This window comes from Schistocerca piceifrons, chromosome 3 (genome assembly GCF_021461385.2).
Source record: "Schistocerca piceifrons isolate TAMUIC-IGC-003096 chromosome 3, iqSchPice1.1, whole genome shotgun sequence".
Classification (NCBI taxonomy): Eukaryota; Metazoa; Arthropoda; class Insecta; order Orthoptera; family Acrididae; genus Schistocerca; species Schistocerca piceifrons.
This window is the reverse complement of record NC_060140.1, coordinates 678,945,374-678,961,383: the sequence shown is the minus strand read 5'-3', so window position 1 is coordinate 678,961,383 and position 16,010 is coordinate 678,945,374. Positions and strand designations below refer to the sequence as shown.

The window sequence follows — 16,010 nt, the reverse complement described above, 5'->3', positions numbered from 1 at the left end:
ACTCATCTGGACAACTCTCATGATTGTGAATAAATGGATGCTGACAGACTTACATGGCTGCAGAGAATCTTTATTGTTCTCTTGGTGTGTCTGCAACTTTATGATGAACTGTTGTGGACTTTTTTGTGAATTTTCAAGCGATAATAGTGTATCCATCCTTACAGTGTAATACAGAGTGTTAATTTCACTTTAGCAGACCTAGGACACTCCACAATTAGTCTCTAGAGATGGAGCATACACTCATTTTGGGGAATTAAGGAAGGATGGAGATGGAAATCAGCCATGACCTCTCAAACGAACTACACCAGCATTCATCTTAAGCAATTTAAGGAAAATATGGAAAATCTAAGTCTTGATGGTTAGACAGGAATTTGAACCACTGCCCTCCCAAAGAGGGAGAGACAATACATGGTTACTCATCTTACCTTTCAATGCCACCACTGTTTCCTGGTTCAACTGGTGGCTCTATACTCTTCACCTGGGGTTTTGGTGTCCTTGACACAGGCTTTTGATTTGGTGTAGCAGCTGACATTATCTTTCCCTGTTGTTGAGCTGCTTTCTGCCTTGCTAAATTTCTTTCAAATGTCTCGACCAATTTGTCACAAGCTGCCATATTATGCACTGGCTCCCACGTATTTTGATCACTGTGACAATAATACACCAGTTTGAACACAAATTTTAAAATCACCTAAATTGCACATTTACGGAAATAAGTTACATACTTCTTCCCAACAATTTTATCAAAATATGATATCTACTGTACTTATAATGAAATAACATTGGCTCTCATTTGCATATGATATGGAAAACTACTGCTTCAGGAGGAAAAGAAAACAAGACTCAAAACAAAAGAAAAATATTGCAGTACCAAGAAATATGATATTAAGTACACAGTCATATATCTAAAAACAAAGATGATGTGACTTACCAAATGAAAGTGCTGGCAGGTCGACAGACACTCAAACAACCACAAACATACACACAAAATTCAAACTTTCGCAACAAACTGTTGCCTCATCAGGAAAGAGGGAAGGAGAGGGAAAGACGAAAGGATGTGGGTTTTAAGGGAGGGGGTAAGGAGTCATTCCAATCCCGGGAGCGGAAAGACTTACCCTAGGGGGAAAAAAGGACGGGTATACACTCGCGCGCGCACACACACACACACACACACACACACACACACACACACACACACACACACACACACACACACACACACACACACACACACACACACACATCCATCCATAGGTGTGTGTGTGTGTGTGTGTGTGTGTGTGTGTGTGTGTGTGTGTGTGTGTGCGCGAGTGTATACCTGTCCTTTTTTCCCCCTAAGGTAAGTCTTTCCGCTCCCGGGATTGGAATGACTCCTTACCCCCTCCCTTAAAACCCACATCCTTTCGTCTTTCCCTCTCCTTCCCTCTTTCCTGATGAGGCAACAGTTTGTTGCGAAAGCTTGAATTTTGTGTGTATGTTTGTGGTTGTTTCTGTGTCTGTCGACCTGCCAGCACTTTCATTTGGTAAGTCACATCATCTTTGTTTTTAGATATATATTTCCTACGTGGAATGTTTCCCTCTATTATAAGTACACAGTCACAATTTCTAGTTCACTTAGTTAATCATAGAAACTTTACAGTAATTATTAAGAAATTGAGAGTAATACATCATGTTTAACTATGACAATAACATTGCTACAACATATGGATGAACTGAAACAACAAATATTTAAAGTGTTCTAGATATTTAACAAAACTTTAATCACAAGTAATAAATTTCAACTCTGACATTATCTAATGATGATCCTAACGATTTGCAGATGGCTGTACTAAGACTGACACAAGATTTATAACTGCAGATTCCGATCTCTAACACCTTCTGATACATGATCTATTTTAGCAGATTCCAATAAATGACCTGCCCCCCCCCCCTCTCTTTCCTTCCCCCCATAAACACAATCACATGCAGATCTGCCCCTTTTCACGCTGTCAATGCAGGTATGAGCATACAGAATAGGCTCAGAAACTTCATAAGTAATAGAACATAGTTGAGTGACTGTAGAAGGATACAGGATGACTTAGAACTTCTGTTTGGTGTGATGAATGGCAACATGCTCCAAATGCAGAACATGTGAGTTAATGCAGTTGAATAGCATCTATAATGTTCGAATACAGTGTTAGTGGTGTACTACTTGACACAGTCACGTCAATTAAATGTCACGACCCAATGTTGCAAAACAATATGAAACAGAATGACCAATAAGGACAGTAGCAGGGAAAGCGATTAGGCAACTTTGGATCAGTGGAAGAAATTTAGAAAAGTGGGTTTCACCTGTAAAGGGGACACTTATAGGGCACAAGTACAACTCAGTCTTGAGTACTGCTCGAGTGTTTGAGATCGCCACCAGGTTGAATTAAAGGAGCACATCAATTCAGAGGTGCGCTGTTAAGATTAGTTACTGGTAGGTTAGATCAACATGAGAATGTTACGGAGATGCTTCGTGAACTCCAGTGGGAATCCCTGGAGGAAAAATGACAATTTAAAAAAGGGGGGGGGGCATTTGTAGCTGACTGCAGAATGATTTTTCTGGCACCAACGTACATTTCTCTAAATGATCACAAAGACAATGTGAGAGAAAAAAAGGTTTTGTGCAGATGGATATAAGTAAAAAAAAGGAAAGAGTGTGACTAGTAGTGGTATATGGTAACCTTCGCAGTACACGACATAGTGGCTTGAGGAGTATGGACGTAGATATTATTATTCAACATCACCTGATGTAATTTGACTACATGCTATTACCCTTACTTTACTTTTGATGAGGTTTGCCTGATAATCTCAAGGCACTCGCCATTCCATTTATCTTATCTTCCAAGTTCTTTGCTCTCTCTTGCCAGATTTATATCATCACTGGGGAAATGTTACAGTATTTATTTTTTTCTTCCTAAACTTTAATCCTTGTGTCCAAATTTCTCCTTTGTTTGCTTTAGTGCTTGCTCAATGTACAGACCGAAAAAAACATAGGGATAGGTTACAGGTCTGGCTCACTCCTCCTCAACTAATGCTTCCCTTTCATGTCCTTTGAGTCTTACAACTTGTCTCTGTACATGTTGTAGATCACTTTTTGCTCCCTCTATTTTGTTCCTTATAAACTTCATTATTTCAGAGCATATTCCAGTCAAAAGCTTTTCTAAATTTATGAATGTTATACATGTAGATTTGTCTTTCTTCAATCTACCTTCTAAGATAAGTCATAATTCACAGTATTGCCTTGCATGTGCCTACATTTCTGCAGAACCCAAATTAATCTACCAATGGATCAGTTTCTACCAGTTCTTCCAATCTTTTGTAGGTAATTTATGCCAGTATTTTGCAAAAATGACTCATTAAACCTATGGCTGCATAATACTGACACCTACCAAGGGCATTTAAAGCATGTTCATCAAAATTTATGTAACTCAATGTTATTATAGGGCACATGTGATAGGCAGGATAGATAATTATTTGACATTAAATACCTTTAATGTCTTAGGGTAGTTAGTAATGAAAGAAAGTGGAGTAATACACACATGAACAATTGAACTGAAGATAACTGAAGTGTATGGGAGGGTTTGTTACTGTTGTCATGGTAAAGGGAACAATATACATGTAATGTGAGTGACTGACCTGCCAATTAGACTTAGTACTAGCTGCCAATGTGACAGTTGAAAATGCATGTCAGAGCATTTGATTGCAGCTACTTGGTACTCAGCATATTCCATCACACACAACCGTGTCAAACCTGTAATGTAAGCACCTCGATTTGGAGAAAACTGCCACCACCACAGTCAGCTTCAAGGGCAATAACATACTGATGACAGATGTTATCACTGACTATTGTAAATTATAACAGAAAATGAAGTGATACACTTGCTCACAAGCAGGGCACCAATCAGGCAGGTGGTGGAGGTGCTCTTATGTAGGAGATATTTACATGGGACAAAACGAGACCACCAGCTGCCTGCCACCATCTCTCACTGGGTATCAATACAGATATCTACTGTCTTATCATACACACATGTACAGCTGCAGCATCTCACTCCTAAACTGTGCTTTCATCAGAGAAAAACACCTCCTGACACACCTGAATTTCGTCACAATGTTACATAGCTCTTCAAGTCATCTGACATTTCGAGCACAACTGTAACATCACTGACAGAGACGTGAGCATTCTGGTCCAAGTTCTGTCCAATCTCTGTGAGTTGCTGGCAGCAGATGAATACTTATGGATTAAGATGGCTCCATCATGCTTTCAGTCTACTGTTAAGGCCAAAGTAAAATTCATCACCACTATAATCAATGTGAAACGGAATGCTATATGCTGTTGAGTTAGGTGTATCTAATCCAACTGCTCATGACTGAACGTATAATCACAGCTGAAAGAAAAGTTAAAAAGAGGATAAAACAGAATACTCACTGTGGATAGCCTTCCCATTTCAGCAAATATTCATAGTACTTTCTTCTTGGATTGAATCTTTTTGCAAGAATTTTCTCTACTACATATTCATCTTCACTTGAGCCTTCATCTGCCCCTTTGTTTATATTTGGACGCATACCCTTTCCAGCAACACTTTTAATTACATTTTCTATCTTCTTGTTTGGATCGGATTTCTGCTCAAGCTCTGGCAGAGTAGTTGATTCAACACAAGGAACTTTTAAACTTGTATCCTCTTCCACAATTTCTTCTTCCGCTTCACTGAGTTTTTCTTCTTTTATTTCAATTGTTTCAATTGGTTGTAGTGTTGATTTTTTATCCATTACCTCCCCTTGCACTTCCTCTGACTCCATCTTCTCCTATGAGAAAGAAAAATATTCTTATGATACGTACACTCTAAAATTTGGGAGTCATATTAATTCTGTAACATTTTTATGAAAAATTATAAATTTCCAGAAGAAGCCAATTTTATGTCTCTTCCACTCCAGAATTTTCCCCTATTTTCCCCTCTGCAAGTCGACTGTTTACAAAGACTAAAGGAGGTAACAGGTACAGTACAGCTATCATCAGCCCAAATACTGGTTTGAACACCGCAGTGCTTTACTATAGTTGAGTCATCGTGAGCTGACGCCTGACAGTTACAACATGGCATATTCGCGAGCCTACCTCAGCCAATAACGTGATACAATTTTGTAAACATCTCTATAGCAACACCTCATTGTTGTCACTGCTCTGTAGACGGTTGCTGTTTTCGCCTACAGCCATTAGCGCTTCGCACTTCAAAGCTGGCAACAGTACTGTGAACTGTCAGGGATCCTGTTACACCGTCTCAGCAATAGGGACAGTCATACTGCAAGTGTTATGGCATTTTCTAACTTGTGAAATGACTTGCAGGGAAACCTGCCACTTAATGTAAAGTCAGAATCATAGTGCAAGTTGATATAAAATAAACTAATCACTGCCTGAAGTGAAAGGAACATTAGTGATAGAAAAAAGGTTGAGAAGACCAGCTTTGCACATGGAATTTCAACAAGGTTCACAATTTGTACCACTGTTCCCAGAACTGATCATAGCCCTTTGGTTCTGAGTAAAGTGGAAGGACTAAACCACAGACTTCAAAGGTTTTGTCGAGATGCTAGGCTGCAACTTCCTTGACTTGCACCAAAAAGTTGAGAACTGTAGTGTCCCCCTAAATCAGTCAAGTGTGCACTACACATAAGAGAGGCTGCTACTCAGATAGCCGACTGTGTATGGGCTGCACACGTGGGTTTTTTATATTAGGCAACTCTCCACCCAATCCAGATAATGACAGCTTTAGGAAACTCAGAAATATTAGTGTAAGGTAGAAAGAAATGCCTCTCATAGAAGAGAGTGTTAAAATCCTAATGGTTAACTGCCAAAGCATTCGCAACAAAGTGCCAGAGACTGAAAGGCTCATGAAAAGCAGTGAAGCTCACATAATACTACATACAGAAAGCTGATTGAAACCAGTCATACATTAATCATCCAACAATTAATTGGGAAAATTACAGTTTTGCTTGTGGTGGCGTGATAAGACAACCTGTGAAACTTTACTAAATGCCTTCTCTGAAAACTACCAAGAACAAATAGTTAGGAACCCCAAACATGATGGAAATGTATTGGATCTAATGGCAGCAAATAGACCTGACCTCTTTGAGGATGCCCACATCAAAACTGGTATCAGTGACCAAAGTGGCACCAATGATTACCAAACTATAAAGGACAACTAATATATAAAAACAAAGATGATGTGACTTACCGAACGAAAGCGCTGGCAGGTCAATAGACACACAAACATACACACAAAAAATATGTCTGCTTGTGTGTGTGTGTGTGTGTGTGTGTGTGTGTGTGTGTGTGTGTGTGTGTGTGTGTTTGTGTGTGTGTGTGTGTGTGTGTGCGTGTGCGAGTGTATACCCGTCCTTTTTTCCCCCTAAGGTGAGTCTTTCCGCTCCCGGGATTGGAATGACTCCTTACCCTCTCCCTTAAAACCCACTTCCTTTCGTCTTTCCCTCTCCTTCCCTCTTTCCTGACGAAGCAACTGTTTGTTGGGAAAGCTAGAATTTTGTGTGTATGTTTGTGTGTCTATCGACCTGCCAGCGCTTTCGTTCGGTAGGTCACATCATCTTTGTTTTTAGATATATTTTTCCCACGTGGAATGTTTCCCTCTATTTTTATATATATAATAGAGGGAAATGTTTCCCTAAACATTCCACGTAGGAAATATATATCTAAAAACAAAGATGATGTGACTTACCAAATGAAAGTGCTGGCAGGTCGACAGACACACAAACAAACACAAACATACACACAAAATTCAAGCTTTCGCAAAACTGTTGCCTCATCAGGAAAGAGGGAAGGAGAGGGAAAGACGAAAGGATGTGGGTTTTAAGGGAGAGGGTAAGTAAGGAGTCATTCCAATCCCGGGAGCGGAAAGTCTTACATTAGGGGGAAAAAAGGACGGGTACACACTCGCTCGCACACACATATCCATCCACACATATACAGACACAAGCAGACATATTTAAAGGCAAAGAGTTTGGGCAGAGATGTCAGTCGAGGCGGAAGTGCAGAGGCAAAGATGTTGTTGAATGACAGGTGAGGTATGAGTGGCGGCAACTTGAAATTAGCGGAGATTGAGGCCTGGTGGGTAACGAGAAGAGAGGATATATTGAAGAGCAAGTTCCCATCTCCGGAGTTCGGATAGGTCGGTGTTGGTGGGAAGTATCCAGATAATCCGGACGGTGTAACACTGTGCCAAGATGTGCTGGCCGTGCACCAAGGCATGTTTAGCCACAGGGTGATCCTCATTACCAACAAACACTGTCTGCCTGTGTCCATTCATGCGAATGGACAGTTTGTTGCTGGTCATTCCCACATAGAATGCATCACAGTGTAGGCAGGTCAGTTGGTAAATCACGTGGGTGCTTTCACACGTGGCTCTGCCTTTGATCGTGTACACCTTCCGGGTTACAGGACTGGAGTAGGTGGTGGTGGGAGGGTGCATGGGACAGGTTTTACACCGGGGGCGGTTACAAGGATAGGAGCCAGAGGGTAGGGAAGGTGGTTTAGGGATTTCATAGGGATGAACCAACAGTTTACGAAGGTTAGGTGGACGGCGGAAAGACACTCTTGGTGGAGTGGGGAGGATTTCATGAAGGATGGATCTCATTTCAGGGCAGGACTTGAGAAAGTCGTATCCCTGCTGGAGAGCCACATTCAGAGTCGGATCCAGTCCCGGAAAGTATCCTGTCACAAGTGGGGCACTTTTGTGGTTCTTCTGGGGGAGGTTCTGGGTTTTAGGGGACGAGGAAGTGGCTCTGGTTATTTGCTTCTGTACCAGGTCGGGAGGGTAGTTGCGGGATGTGAAAGCTGTTTTCAGGTTGTTGGTGTACTGGTTTAGGGATTCCGGACTGGAGCAGATTCGTTTGCCACGAAGACCTAGGCTGTAGGGAAGGGACCATTTGATGTGGAATGGGTGGCAGCTGTCACAATGGAGGTACTGTTGCTTGTTGGTGGGTTTGATGTGGACGGACGTGTGAAGCTGGCCATTGGACAGATGGAGGTCAACGTCAAGGAAAGTGTCATGGGATTTGGAGTAGGACCAGGTGAATCTGATGGAACCAAAGGAGTTGAGGTTGGAGAGGAAATTCTGGAGTTCTTTCGCACATCCAGGGCCTCGCTGCGATGGAGCACTTCCTTTCACGCCGATCACCTGCCACCCTCCCTAAAACCTCTTTCCTCATTACCTTAGTCAACTTCATCCTGACCCACAACTTCTTCACTATTGAAGGCCAGACACACCAACAATTAAAGGGAACAGCCATGGGTACCAGGATGGCCCCCTCCTATGCCAACCTATTCATGGGTCGCTTAGAGGAAGCCTTCTTGGTTACCCAGGCTTGCAAACCCTAAGTTTGGTACAGATTTATTGATGACATCTTCATGAAGAAGAACTCCAGAATTTCCTCTCCAACCTCAACTCCTTTGGTTCCATCAGATTCACCTGGTCCTACTCCAAATCCCATGACACTTTCCTTGACGTTGACGTCCATCTTTCCAATGGCCAGCTTCACACGTCCGTCCACATCAAACCCACCAACAAGCAACAGTACCTCCATTGTGACAGCTGCCACCATTCCACATCAAACGGTCCCTTCCCTACAGCCTAGGTCTTCGTGGCAAACGAATCTGCTCCAGTCCGGAATCCCTAAACCAGTACACCAACAACCTGAAAACAGCTTTCACATCCCGCAACTACCCTCCTGACCTGGTACAGAAGCAAATAACCAGAGCCACTTCCTCGTCCCCTAAAGCCCAGAACCTCCCACATAAGGACCACAAAAGTGCCCCACTTGTGACAGGATACTTTCCGGGACTGGATCCGACTCTGAATGTGGCTCTCCAGCAGGGATACGACTTCCTCAAGTCCTGCCCTGAAATGAGATCCATCCTTCATGAAATCCTCCCCACTCCACCAAGAGTGTCTTTCCGCCGTCCACCTAACCTTCGTAACCTGTTAGTTCATCCCTATGAAATCCCCAAACCACCTTCCCTACCCTCTGGCTCCTATCCTTGTAACCGCCCCTGGTGTAAAACCTGCCCCATGCACCCTCCCACCACCACCTACTCCAGTCCTGTAACCTTAAGGTGTACACGATCAAAGGCAGAGCCACGTGTGAAAGCACCCACGTGATTTACCAACTGACCTGCCTACACTGTGATGCATTCTATGTGGGAATGACCAGCAACAAACTGTCCATTCGCATGAATGGACACAGGCAGACAGTGTTTGTTGGTAATGAGGATCACCCTGTGGCTAAACATGCCTTGGTGCACGGCCAGCACAACTTGGCACAGTGTTACACCGTCCGGGTTATCTGGATACTTCCCACCAACACCGACCTATCCGAACTCCGGAGATGGGAACTTGCTCTTCAATATATCCTCTCTTCCCGTTACCCACCAGGCCTCAATCTCCGCTAATTTCAAGTTGCCGCCACTCATACCTCACCTGTCATTCAACAACATCTTTGCCTCTGCACTTCCGCCTCGACTGACATCTCTGCCCAAACTCTTTGCTTTTAAATATGTCTGCTTGTGTCTGTATATGTGTGAATGGATATGTGTGTGCGTGCAAGTGTATACCCGTCCTTTTTTCCCCCTAAGGTAAGTCTTTCCGCTCCCAGGATTGGAATGACTCCTTACCCTCTCCCTTAAAACCCACATCCATTCGTCTTTCCCTCTCCTTCCCTCTTTCCTGATGAGGCAATAGTTTGTTGCGAAAGCTCGAATTTTGTGTGTATGTTTGTGTTTGTTTGTGTGTCTGTCAACCTGCCAGCACTTTCATTTGGTAAGTCACATCATCTTTGTTTTTAGATGTATTTTTCCTACGTGGAATGTTTTAGACACACACACACTGTACACTAGGTAAAAAATCAGTAGGGCCATATCTCAACATTAAAAGAATAATTGACCATGCATAGATATGCATCCAGTAGAACAGTTAACAATGGGAGGGACCCTCCATGATATTCAGTCACTGTAAACAAACAGAAACTACAGCAAAATTGGTGTGAAGCAAAGCATAGGACTATAGACAGAGAGATGCTGAATGAAATGCATTTAGCTGACGAGAGCAATGTGTGAAGCCTTCAATGACTACCGCAGAGGAATACTGTTAAATGATCTTTCACAGAACCCAAAGAAATTCTGGTTGTATGTAATGGCTATCAGTGATATCAAAGTTAGTGCCCAGTTCCTAGCGAATGACACAGGAACTGAAATAGAGGGATTCAAAGCAAAAGCTGACATAACCCAGGTGAACTGCTCCAATTTCATCCTCACACCACTGAAAAGATGAAGTATTAGTGTCAGTGGTGTTGAGCAACAGCTGAATTGTTAAAAGTGGATAAAGCTCCATGGCCTGATGGAATTACTATCACATTCTAAACAGAATTTGCAACTGAGTTAGTCCTTCTTCTATCTCTAATCTGTCATAGATCCCTCGAACAAAAAATCGTGCCCTGATCTTGGGGGGAGGGAGGGGGGTGTTCGGGGGGGGGGGGGGGGGGGGGCGACGACAGCTCATACCCTTCAACAAGAAGGGTAGTAGAAGTAATCCACAAAACTAATGTCCAATATCTCTAACATTGATGTTTTGTATAATCTTGGAACATATTCTGAGCTCAAATATCTCTAACAGAAAGATCTCCTCCATGCCAATCAGCACGGATTTCGAAAACATCGACCATGTGAAGCCCAACTCACACTTTTCTCACAAGACATACTGAAAGCTTTCGGTCAAAGCAGTCAGGTAGGTGCAGTATTTCTTAATTTCCAAAATGCATTTTACGCAGTAGCACACCTGTGCTTATTTTTTGAAGTATAAATATATGGGTATCAAGTGAAATTTGTGACTGGATTGAGGACTTTTTGGTATGGAGGACGCAGAATGTTATGTTGGATGGAGAGTCATTGTCAGATATAGAAATAACTTCAGGTGTGCCCCAAGGAAATGTGTTGATACCCTTGCTGTTCAAATGATGTATATTAATGACTTTTTGACAGTATTTACAGTAACCTCAGGTTTTTTGAAAATGATACAGTTATCTATAATGAAATACTATCTGAAAGAAGCTGCATAAATATTCAGTCAGATCTTCATAAGATTTCAAAGTGGTGCAAAGATTGGTAACTTGCTTTAATTGTTCAGGATTGTAGAATTGTGCACTTAACAAAACAAAAAAATGTAGTACCCTATTACTATGATATCAATGAGTCACTGTTGTAATCGGCCAGCTCATAAAAATACCTGGATGTAACACTTTGTAGGATTATGAAATGGAATTGTCACCTAGGCTCAGTTGTGAGTAAAGCAGCCTGGTACACTTCAGTTTATTGGTAAAATACCAGGGAAGCGCGATAAGTCTACAAATGAGATTGCTTACAAATCTATCGTGCAACTTGTTCTAGAATAATGCTCAAGTAGGTGGGACCCATACCAAACTGGACTAACAAAGGATACTAAACGTATACAGAGAAGGACAGCATTAATGATCACACATCTGTTTGATCCATTGGAGAGTGTCACAGAGTTACTGAAGCAAACTGACCTGGAAGACTCTTTAAGACAGATGTAACCTGTACAGAGAAAGTCTATTAACAAAGTTAGAAGAACACACTTTAAATGATGACTATATGAATATATTACAATCCCCTACATATTCCTCAAATGGGGATCACAATAATAAGATTATAATAATTTCTGCAAGCACAGAGGCATTCAAACGATCATTCTTCCCACACTCCATACGTAAATGAAATGGGGAAAAAACTATAGTAACTGGTACAATGGGTCATACCCTCTTTCATGCACCTCACAGTGGTTTGCAGAGTATAGAAGTAAATGTAGATTAATATACCAGTGTATAGCCAAAGTGGCTGCTCTCATTAAACGAAAATACAGGACTGAAAAAAACTATGTAAATGGGTTAGATTGTTGCTTACCAAACAAAAGAGGTGCTGAGCAGAATTGCAGTCTTGTAGAACAGGTAGTTTGCACGTGGTCATACCGACAAGAATGCTGAGTAGTAGTTGCAGTGTAGATGGTAAAAGGTGTGGTTGCATTCGAAAGTGTTCCTATGTTTGATGGGGGTAAGTAATGCCAGTGGCAGGGCTCGCATAGTAGATGGTGTAGGTATATAGGGCTGGCCTTGAAGTTAAATGTTCCACAGGGTTACGATGTAGGACGCAGGTGATGGAGAGCATGATGGCCACAGTGACAAACCAAGACAATATGTACCTATAATGCAATGAAATGTCACTATGGGAGGTGAAGGAAGAATAGTAAGGTGAATATGCCTCACTTCAGGGCATTACAAGAGAAGCATTGGCCGATTGTGATACAACTGTTCCATGTTCGGGTTGACGCTGAGTAATGCATAGGCAACCCCACCGTGGCTGATGAGGAATGTTGAGAGACAGACATAGTGATCATCTACAGTCTTATACGTACAAATTAGACACTGGCATCAAGTTATCAATAACCAAAACTGAGAAGCGATCACAATAACTGAAGCCGCTGTTTACTTTCCTTTTAATGTAACATATATGGTCGTTGTGCACGCAGTACTCCATGGAATCGCCTATCAATATTGCCTCATTATCATCACATTACAGTGTTTTCGTATATAAATCATAAAGGCATCCACAAACACTACTTCAAGTACTACCTCCTCCCGCCTCATCGAGAGAGAGAGAGAGAGAGAGAGAGAGAGAGAGAGAGAGAGAGAATGTGTGTGTGTATGTGTTCAGGGGTGGGGTATGTGCAGATAGGAAATAGAACACCTATTTATGGACAGAGAATGGAAGAATGAACCAGATTCTACACGTGTATCTTCCTTTTCGTTCCCCTAAAATCAACAAATGAAGCATATAGACTAATGTAAATCCGTCACCTCACTGCCACTGCAGTGTTTTCCCAAAGAATGTCAACTGCCCTAAGTTAAGGCTCAATAAAATAATGAGTCGGCTGTCTTCGAGGCCAAAATGAACTATTGTCCACCGTGGTAGGCGAAGATCAGAAACAGTGTTGGTTCCCTCCCAAGTGTGACAGCTAGTGTGAACTACTTGAATAATGAAAATGAACTGATGCCACATCATGCATGACATTTTAATTTATTACTTCTGCACTAGTAAATCGATTCACAACACATTTCGCAGACAGTAGGTACATACACCACTAGATGTACTTGTGCACATATGTTATTGTACAGTATGTAGTTCGGAAGATACGATGTCATAAACAGTGAACTGCATGAAAATGAAACTGCAGGGTGAAATTTAGTAGAAATACAGGTGAGATATGTGTACAGATGTGTGTGAAATATTTTAAATACATGTGAAGTATATCTGACATGTGCATATGTACCAAAGCCGCAGGTAAAAAGCTCAGCCTAAACCCCTGGAATGATTTCAATTAAGGTTGTTACACACATTAGTTACAATCTGGAGAGAAATACTGTAGTGGTACGAACCACCAACCTCCTATTGGTGTAAGTGTGAGTGGAGAAAGAATGGAGGATGAGGACAGACAGCAATGGGGAAGGAGGAGATAGACGTAGATAGGAGGAGGAGATGGACAGAGAAAAGAAAGAGGAGGAGTTGGGTAGAGACAGAGAAGGGAAAACACAGGCGGTGGGCGACGAGATGAAAAGGCAAAGGGGGAGGACAAAATGGACAGAGAAAGCAAAGAGAGAGGAGCATGGAGGGAATGGACACACAAAGGAAAGGAGAGGAGATGAACAGGAAGAGGTGGTAGCAGGAGATGAACTAATAGAAGATTGGAATAAATACATACCTGGGCAACAAGTGGTGCTCACCTAATTAGGATATACAGGGATGGTTACAACTTTACACATACACACTCTTACCCAACCATGTCAAATGTTGTCGTATGTGTTGGAACAAGAACTGCACGAAATCAGTAATTGTGTAATCGCCTAACACAATTCATATTCAGTCAATAAATTAGGATTACTTGTTAAAGAGAAAGGTTATAACTTAGAATCTTTCTCTGTAAAACTAAGGAAGTGAGATAATACATATATTTATCCAAGAAAAAAAAGAAAAAAACTGTATGAAAAACCAATGCAGGATGACAATGCCCAGTACAGTACAGTTCTGCTCAAATTCCAAGTGAAGTTGACACATGTGGCATTTATTTACTTATATTTATTTCTTAAATTGCTACATTATTTTAAGACGGTTAATGAAACACGGTCACTCGCTTAGCAAACAGGAATTTATTTTCAATTAGCATTTCTTTGCTTCAAGAAAGAGGAAAAAAATTTAAATGTGCAAGGAGTGGGTAGTTTCTGTTTCCATGGTACAAGTAATGCAATGAGTGTGCAAAAGAAACACAATTGTAGTTTGTGATATATTTTAAAATAGATAGGTATTAGAATAAAGCACACAATATGACAACAACATATACCAAATGAACAAGACAATGAAGTATCATAAAATGTTACAAAGAAAAATATATCAAAATATCTGCTATAGTTAAAAACAGCTGCTGTATTTACCTGTTCATCCAATTGTTTCTCAGTATTTTTCACAATTTCTGGGCTATCACCTCCCTTCTCCTTAATGGGAGGGCTCTCCTTCAACTCTAATTGCGTTTCTGGGGCCTTCTCAGTTTCATCTGCACAAGGTATGTCATTCTTTGAAGTGAATGATTTGATGTCCTTATTCTGTACCTGTTTAATATCTTTGATGCTGCCATTCTTGTCAACAGGATGTAACGTTTTTCTTGCAGCCTTTTTTTCCTGGTTTTCTGTCAACAATTGTTGATTATTTTATAGAACACTGTTTGTTACTGTAAGTGATATGTATGCATACATCTAAGCAATATTCTGAAGGCCATTTTACAGTGTGTGTTACAGAATACTTTGCATACCTCTAAAATCCCCCCCCCCCTCCCTTTTCTTGTGACAACCATGAAGAGTATATATGATACGAACCTGAAAGTGAGCACCTGCCTAAATTAAACGGCGAACTTCAAGATACTGTAAAAGTGTGCACAAGGTCGCTAAATAAAATTAAAGGTTACCCTCTCAATTTCCAATTGTTTGCATAGTAATGAGAAGAATGTGATGAAACGAAAGATCTACATCTACATCTACATTTATACTCCGCAAGCCACCCAACGGTGTGTGGCGGAGGGCACTTTACGTGCCACTGTCATTACCTCCCTTTCCTGTTCCAGTCGCGTATGGTTCGCGGGAAGAACGACTGTCTGAAAGCCTCCGTGCGCGCTCTAATCTCTCTAATTTTACATTCGTGATCTCCTCGGGAGGTATAAGTAGGGGGAAGCAATATATTCGATACCTCATCCAGAAACGCACCCTCTCGAAACCTGGCGAGCAAGCTACACCGCGATGCAGAGCGCCTCTCTTGCAGAGTCTGCCACTTGAGTTTATTAAACATCTCCGTAACGCTATCACGGTTACCAAATGACCCAGTGACGAAACGCGCCGCTCTTCTTTGGATCTTCTCTATCTCCTCTGTCAACCCGACCTGGTACGGATCCCACACTGATGAGCAATACTCAAGTATAGGTCGAACGAGTGTTTTGTAAGCCACCTACTTTGTTGACGGACTACATTTTCTAAGCACTCTCCCAATGAATCTCAACCTGGTACCCGCCTTACCAACAATTAGTTTTATATGATCATTCCACTTCAAATCGTTCCGCACGCATACTCCCAGATATTTTACAGAAGTAACTGCTACCAGTGTTTGTTCCGCTATCATATAATCATACAATAAAGGATCCTTCTTTCTATGTATTCGCCAAGAGGTGATATTTTGCACAGGCTTGTTGACTTGTACGACTCTACTGAAGAATTCCTTAGGAATCTGGATCTATCACTATATCGTGAGTTAAAACAGTGGAAGAACAATATATTCTCTCTAGCAGACCTTTATTTGAAATTTAATGAAGTAAACAAGCATT

At 41.5% G+C, this 16,010-nt stretch overlaps 1 protein-coding gene across 3 annotated transcripts in view; it reads right to left on the bottom strand.

The window, feature by feature from the left end:
- LOC124789961 overlaps positions 1 to 16,010 on the bottom strand; it is a 101,252-nt gene that overhangs the window by 55,803 nt on the left and 29,439 nt on the right. For all 3 annotated transcript variants that reach the window (XM_047257497.1, XM_047257495.1, XM_047257496.1), the window contains 3 exons: positions 14,578 to 14,828; positions 4,451 to 4,827; positions 426 to 644 (listed from right to left, as the gene is read on the bottom strand). In XM_047257497.1, coding sequence (XP_047113453.1) covers positions 426 to 644; positions 4,451 to 4,827; positions 14,578 to 14,828 — 847 coding nt within the window. The remainder of the gene's footprint in view (positions 1 to 425; positions 645 to 4,450; positions 4,828 to 14,577; positions 14,829 to 16,010) is intronic.